We start from the raw sequence: 7994 nt of genomic DNA, 5'->3' as shown, positions 1-7994 counted from the left end.
CCCCTCCCTGACCTGGGTACAGCACCCTCCCTATCCACTATATTAGGACTAGAGACAGTGTGTTTGCCCCTCCCTGACCTGGGTACAGCACCCTCCTATCCACTATATTAGGACTAGAGACAGTGTGTTTGCCCCTCCCTGACCTGGGTACAGCACCCTCCTATCCACTATATTAGGACTAGAGACAGTGTGTTTGCCCCCTCCCTGACCTGGGTACAGCACCCTCCTATCCACTATATTAGGACTAGAGACAGTGTGTTTGCCCCTCCTGACCTGGGTACAGCACCCTCCTATCCACTATATTAGGACTAGAGACAGTGTTGATTGATTGAACAATGGTTTACTGTTGATTGATTGATTGAGCGATGGTTTACTGTTGATTGAACAATGGTTTACTGTTGATTGATTGAACAATGGTTTACTGTTGATTGATTGAACAATGGTTTACTGTTGATTGAACAATAGTTTACTGTTGATTGAACAATAGTTTACTGTTGATTGATTGAACAATAGTTTACTGTTGATTGATTGAACAATAGTTTACTGTTGATTGATTGAACAATGGTTTACTGTTGATTGATTGAACAATAGTTTACTGTTGATTGATTGAACAATAGTTTACTGTTGATTGATTGAACAATAGTTTACTGTTGATTGATTGAACAATGGTTTACTGTTGATTGAACAATGGTTTACGGTTGATTGAACAATGGTTTACGGTTGATTGATTGAACAATGGTTTACTGTTGATTGAACAATGGTTTACTGTTGATTGAACAATGGTTTACGGTTGATTGAACAATGCAACCGTCGGATGAGGGACGAGCCTCGCGTAGAAGTGACGCCACCTGACGTAAGACAATGGTACAACTCTGACGCAGCAGACCATAGGTCAGGACCCGGTTAGTTACGGTAACTCAGAGCAGACCATAGGTCAGGACCCGGTTAGTTACGGTAACTCAGAGCAGACCATAGGTCAGGACCCGGTTAGTTACGGTAACTCAGAGCAGACCATAGGTCAGGACCCGGTTAGTTACGGTAACTCAGAGCAGACCGTAGGTCAGAGCCCGGTTAGTTACGGTAAGGCAGAGCAGACCGTAGGTCAGGACCCGGTTACTTACGGTAACTCAGAGCAGACCATAGGTCAGGACCCGGTTAGTTACGGTAACTCAGAGCAGACCATAGGTCAGGACCCGGTTAGTTACGGTAACTCAGAGCAGACCATAGGTCAGAGCCCGGTTAGTTACGGTAACTCAGAGCAGACCATAGGTCAGGACCCGGTTAGTTACGGTAACTCAGAGCAGACCATAGGTCAGGACCCGGTTAGTTACGGTAACTCAGAGCAGACCATAGGTCAGGACCCGGTTAGTTACGGTAACTCAGAGCAGACCATAGGTCAGGACCCGGTTAGTTACGGTAACTCAGAGCAGACCATAGGTCAGGACCCGGTTAGTTACGGTAACTCAGAGCAGACCATAGGTCAGGACCCGGTTAGTTACGGTAACTCAGAGCAGACCATAGGTCAGAGCCCGGTTAGTTACGGTAAGGCAGAGCAGACCATAGGTCAGGACCCGGTTAGTTACGGTAACTCAGAGCAGACCATAGGTCAGGACCCGGTTAGTTACGGTAACTCAGAGCAGACCATAGGTCAGGACCCGGTTAGTTACGGTAACTCAGAGCAGACCATAGGTCAGAGCCCGGTTAGTTACGGTAACTCAGAGCAGACCATAGGTCAGGACCCGGTTAGTTACGGTAACTCAGAGCAGACCATAGGTCAGGACCCGGTTAGTTACGGTAACCTGCTAGAGCAGACCATAGGTCAGAGCCCGGTTAGTTACGGTAACTCAGAGCAGACCATAGGTCAGGACCGGTTAGTTACGGTAACTCAGAGCAGACCATAGGTCAGGACCCGGTTAGTTACGGTAACTCAGAGCAGACCATAGGTCAGGACCCGGTTAGTTACGGTAACTCAGAGCAGACCATAGGTCAGGACCCGGTTAGTTACTGGTAACTCGAGAGCAGACCATAGGTCAGGACCCGTTAGTTACGGTAACTCAGAGCAGACCGTAGGTCAGACCCGGTTAGTTACACTCAGAGCAGACCATAGGTCAGAGACCCGGTTAGTTACGGTAACTCAGAGCAGACCAGTAGGTCAGGACCCGGTTAGTTACGGTAACTCAGAGCAGACCATAGGTCAGGACCGAGTTGAGTTACGGTAACTCAGAGCAGACCATAGGTCAGGACCCGGTTAGTTACGGTAACTCAGAGCAGACCATAGGTCAGAGCCCGGTTAGTTACGGTAACTCAGAGCAGACCATAGGTCAGAGCCCGGTTAGTTACGGTAACTCAGAGCAGACCATAGGTCAGGACCCGGTTAGTTACGGTAACTCCAGAGCAGACCATAGGTCAGGACCCGGTTAGTTACGGTAACTCAGAGCAGACCATAGGTCAGGGACCGGTTAGTTACGGTAACTCAGAGCAGACCATAGGTCAGAGCCCGGTTGAGTTACGGTAACTCGCAGAGCAGACCATAGGTCAGGACCCGGTTAGTTACGGTAACTCAGAGCAGACCATAGGTCAGGACCCGATTAATTCTACGGTAACTCAGAGCAGACCATAGAGTCAGAGCCCGGTTAATTACGGTAAGGCAGAGCAGACCATAGGTCAGGACCCGGTTGAATTACGGTAACTCAGAGCAGACCATAGATCAGGACCCGGTTAGTTACAGTAACTCAGAGCAGACCATAGGTCAGGACCCGGTTAGTTACGGTAACTCAGAGCAGACCATAGGTCAGAGCCCGGTTAGTTACGGTAAGGCAGAGCAGACCATAGGTCAGGACCCGGTTAGTTACGGTAAGGCAGAGCAGACCATAGGTCAGGACCCGGTTAGTTACGGTAACTCAGAGCAGACCATAGGTCAGGACCCGGTTACTTACGGTAACTCCGAGATGGCTCTCCATTCACACTGTATAGAGATCTAGCATGTCTGTCCGAAACGATCAATAAAGATGTCTTACTATCAAAACCACCTCCTGTTGTTCTTGCTTTGATTCAACAAAACACAGGTGATATTTCCTGGTTTGTGAAGGTAAACTGGCCTGGTACACTGCTACCATTGTTTCTCTTCTGAGTCAGATAAGTGGATTATATAGGAGGATTCATCACACAGTCTGTTTATATAAAAGGTGGAGTTGAGCGTGTTGTTTATCATTCCCATGGATTTGAGTTAAAGGTGTCAGCTGTCAGAGTTTAAAGCTCTGATAGAAGAAAATACTGTTAACTATTGTTATTGTTTTCAATGTATTGTGTTATGAGTACACACTGCCGACTTCCTGCCTACCTGTTGTCAGGTCCGCCTCCAAAACTAGGGTTCTAGCCTGAAAGGGTCTTTTCCTGGTTAAATAATAGGTCAAAACAATAAATAAAACCGAGCATCTTCATGTCATCAAAGAAATGAACCCATAGAATGAAAACACCTTGAAGGTAGAAACGAAGCCTCCCCACCCACATCAGGCTAGATGTACACACCCTCACACCCTCATCAGGCTAGATGTACACACCCTCACACCCACATCAGGCTAGATGTACACACCCTCACACCCACATCAGGCTAGATGTACACACCCTCACACCCACATCAGGCTAGATGTACACACCCTCACACCCACATCAGGCTAGATGTACACACCCTCACACCCACATCAGGCTAGATGTACACACCCTCACACCCTCATCAGGCTAGATGCACACACCCTCACACCCTCATCAGGCTAGATGTACACACCCTCACACCCACATCAGGCTAGATGTACACACCCACATCAGGCTAGATGTACACACCCACATCAGGCTAGATGTACTCACCCTCATCAGGCTAGATGTACTCACCCTCATCAGACTAGATGTACACACCCTCATCAGACTAGATGTACACACCCTCACACCCACATCAGACTAGATGTCCACACCCTCATCAGACTAGATGTACACACCCTCATCAGGCCACACGTCCACACCCACATCAGACTAGATGTACACACCCACATCAGGCTAGATGTACACACCCTCATCAGGCTAGATGTACACACCCACATCAGACTAGATGTACACACCCTCATCAGACTAGATGTACACACCCACATCAGACTAGATGTACACACCCTCATCAGGCTAGATGTACACACCCACATCAGGCTAGATGTACACACCCACATCAGGCTAGATGTACACACCCACATCAGGCTAGATGTACACACCCACATCAGGCTAGATGTACACACCCTCATCAGACTAGATGTCCACACCCACATCAGGCTAGATGTACACACCCACATCAGGCTAGATGTACACCCACATCAGGCCAGGGGATGCACACACCCTTCTCATCAGGCTAGATGTACACAAACCCACATCAGGCTAGATGTACACACACCCACATCAGGGCCAGATGTACACACCCACATCAGACTAGATGTCCACACCCTCATCAGACTAGATGTCCACACCCACATCAGGCTAGATGTACACACCCACATCAGACTAGATGTCCACACCCACATCAGGCTAGATGTATAAAACCCCATCATGCTACACGTCCACACCCCCATCAGGCTACATGTATAAAACCCCATCAGGCTACATGTATAAAACCCCATCAGGCTACATGTATAAAACCCCATCAGGCTACACGTATAAAACCCCATCAGGCTACACGTATAAAACCCCATCAGGCTACACGTATAAAACCCCATCAGGCTACACGTATAAAACCCCATCAGGCTACACGTATAAAACCACATCAGGCTACACGTATAAAACCACATCAGGCTACACGTATAAAACCCCATCAGGCTACACGTACACACCCCCATCAGGCTACACGTACACACCCCCATCAGGCTACACGTACACACCCCCATCAGGCTACACGTACACACCCCCATCAGGCTACACGTACACACCCCCATCAGGCTACACGTACACACCCCCATCAGGCTACACGCATACACACCCCCATCAGGCCACACTGCATAAAACCCCCATCAGGCTACACGTACAAAACCCCATCAGGCCACACGTCCGACAACCCCCCCATCAGGCCACACGCCCACAATTCCCATCAGGCTACACGCTCCACAACCCCTCATCAGGCTGCTACACGCCCACACCCCCATCAGGCCAAGCACGCCCACACCCCCATCAGGCTACACGCCCAACACCCCCATCAGGCCACACGTACACACCCCCATCAGGCTACACGCCCACACCCTCATCAGGCTAAGCACGTCCACACCTCTCTATCAGGCTACACCGTCCACACCCCCATCAGGCTACACGCACAACACCCCCATCAGGCTACACGTACACACCCCCATCAGGCTACACGCACACACCCCCATCAGGCTACACGTCACACACGCCCCATCAGGGCTACACGCCCACACCCTCATCAGGCTACACGCACACACACCCCCATCAGGCTACACGCTCACACCCCCATCAGGCTGCTACCGACACACACTCATCAGGCTGGGCTATGCACACACCCCTCATCAGGCTACACCAGCCCACACCCCTCTATCGCTCTATATGCGTCTCTCTGACTGTATGACCTGACACTACTACTGCTTGTTGTTATTTACCTCTGTGTCCTCTGATCTATCCCCACAATTGATTAGAGTTCATTAGGAGGTAGCAGAATGTAAAACAAGACATCCCACATGAAAAAAATACTACAGTTTACGAGAGACTACTACAGTATGTACTATACAATTCTGTAGTAAGCTGTACAATACTATATTTCACACCTTAGAATCCCTCGATCATACGTAGTACCTAATATACTGTAGAATTGTGTAGAATACTATAGTAAATACTACTGTAATGTCCGCAAAAACACTAGTCTACAAAAACACTAGTCTACAAAAACACTAGTCTACAAAACCACTAGTCTTCAAAAACACTAGTCTACAAAAACACTAGAGTCTACAAAAACACTAGAGTCTACAAAACCACGAGTCTACAAAACCACTAGAGTCTTCAAAAACACTAGTCTTCAAAAACACTAGTCTACAAAACCACTAGTCTACAAAACCACTAGTCTTCAAAAACACTAGTCTACAAAAACACTAGTCTACAAAAACACTAGTCTACAAAAACACTAGAGTCTACAAAAACACTAGTCTACAAAAACACTAGTCTTCAAAAACACTAGTCTACAAAAACACTAGTCTACAAAAACACTAGTCTACAAAAACACTAGTCTACAAAAACACTAGTCTACAAAAACACTAGTCTTCAAAAACACTAGTCTTCAAAACACTAGTTCACAAAAACACTAGTCTTCTGCCAAAAACACTAGTCTACAAAAACACTAGTCTTCAAAAACACTAGTCTACAAAAACACTAGAGTCTTCAAAAACACTAGAGTCTACAAAAACACTAGCTACAAAAACACTAGAGTCTACAAACACTAGTCTACAAAACCACTAGTCTAAAAACAAAACCACTAGTCTTCAAACCACTAGTCTACAAAAACACTAGAGTCTACAAAAACACTAGAGTCTACAAAAACACTAGTCTTCAAAAACACTAGTCTACAAAAACACTAGAGTCTTCAAAAACACTAGAGTCTACAAAAACACCAGTCTACAAAACCACTAGTCTTCAAAAACACTAGTCTACAAAAACACTAGAGTCTACAAAAACACTAGAGTCTACAAAAACACTAGTCTACAAAACCACTAGAGTCTACAAAACCACTAGTCTACAAAAACACTAGTCTTCAAAACCACTAGTCTACAAAACCACTAGTCTACAAAAACACTAGTCTTCAAAAACACTAGTCTTCAAAAACACTAGTCTTCAAAAACACTAGTCTTCAAAAACACTAGTCTACAAAACCACTAGTCTTCAAAAACACTAGTCTACAAAACCACTAGTCTACAAAACCACTAGTCTACAAAACCACTAGTCTACAAAACCACTAGTCTACAAAACCACTAGTCTTCAAAAACACTAGTCTACAAAACCACTAGTCTACAAAACCACTAGTCTTCAAAAACACTAGTCTGCAAAAACACTAGTCTGCAAAAACACTAGTCTTCAAAAACACTAGTCTACAAAAACACTAGTCTACAAAAACACTAGAGTCTACAAAAACACTAGTCTACAAAAACACTAGAGTCTACAAAAACACTAGAGTCTACAAAAACACTAGTCTTCAAAACCACTAGAGTCTACAAAAACACTAGAGTCTACAAAAACACTAGAGTCTACAAAACCACTAGTCTTCAAAAACACTAGTCTACAAAAACACTAGTCTACAAAACCACTAGTCTTCAAAAACACTAGTCTACAAAACCACTAGAGTCTACAAAACCACTAGAGTCTACAAAACCACTAGAGTCTACAAAACCACTAGAGTCTACAAAAACACTAGAGTCTACAAAAACACTAGAGTCTACAAAAACACTAGTCTTCAAAAACACTAGAGTCTACAAAAACACTAGTCTTCAAAAACACTAGAGTCTACAAAAACACTAGAGTCTACAAAAACACTAGAGTCTACAAAAACACTAGTCTACAAAAACACTAGAGTCTTCAAAAACACTAGAGTCTTCAAAAACACTAGAGTCTTCAAAAACACTAGTCTACAAAAACACTAGAGTACAAAAACACTAGTCTTCAAAAACACTAGAGTCTACAAAAACACTAGAGTACAAAAACACTAGAGTCTACAAAAACACTAGAGTCTACAAAACCACTAGTCTTCAAAAACACTAGAGTCTACAAAAACACTAGTCTACAAAAACACTAGTCTACAAAAACACTAGTCTACAAAAACACTAGTCTTCAAAAACACTAGAGTCTACAAAAACACTAGAGTCTACAAAAACACTAGTCTACAAAAACACTAGTCTACAAAAACACTAGTCTACAAAAACACTAGTCTACAAAAACACTAGAGTCTACAAAAACACTAGTCTACAAAA

At 45.0% G+C, this 7994-nt stretch overlaps 1 protein-coding gene across 1 annotated transcript; it reads left to right on the top strand.

Annotated features, from left to right (window-relative positions):
* The first annotated feature begins 4567 nt into the window (after positions 1–4567).
* Positions 4568–5281, top strand: LOC135566176 (prisilkin-39-like). Its single transcript, XM_065014008.1, has one exon. The coding sequence runs from the start codon at positions 4568–4570 to the stop codon at positions 5279–5281; it is 714 nt and encodes a 237-aa protein (XP_064870080.1).
* The last annotated feature ends 2713 nt before the right edge of the window (positions 5282–7994 follow it).

This window comes from Oncorhynchus nerka, unplaced genomic scaffold (assembly GCF_034236695.1).
Source record: "Oncorhynchus nerka isolate Pitt River unplaced genomic scaffold, Oner_Uvic_2.0 unplaced_scaffold_6836, whole genome shotgun sequence".
Taxonomy (NCBI): domain Eukaryota; kingdom Metazoa; phylum Chordata; class Actinopteri; order Salmoniformes; family Salmonidae; genus Oncorhynchus; species Oncorhynchus nerka.
The sequence above is the reverse complement of the archived record's forward strand: the minus strand, read 5'-3'. Positions and strand labels throughout refer to the sequence as shown.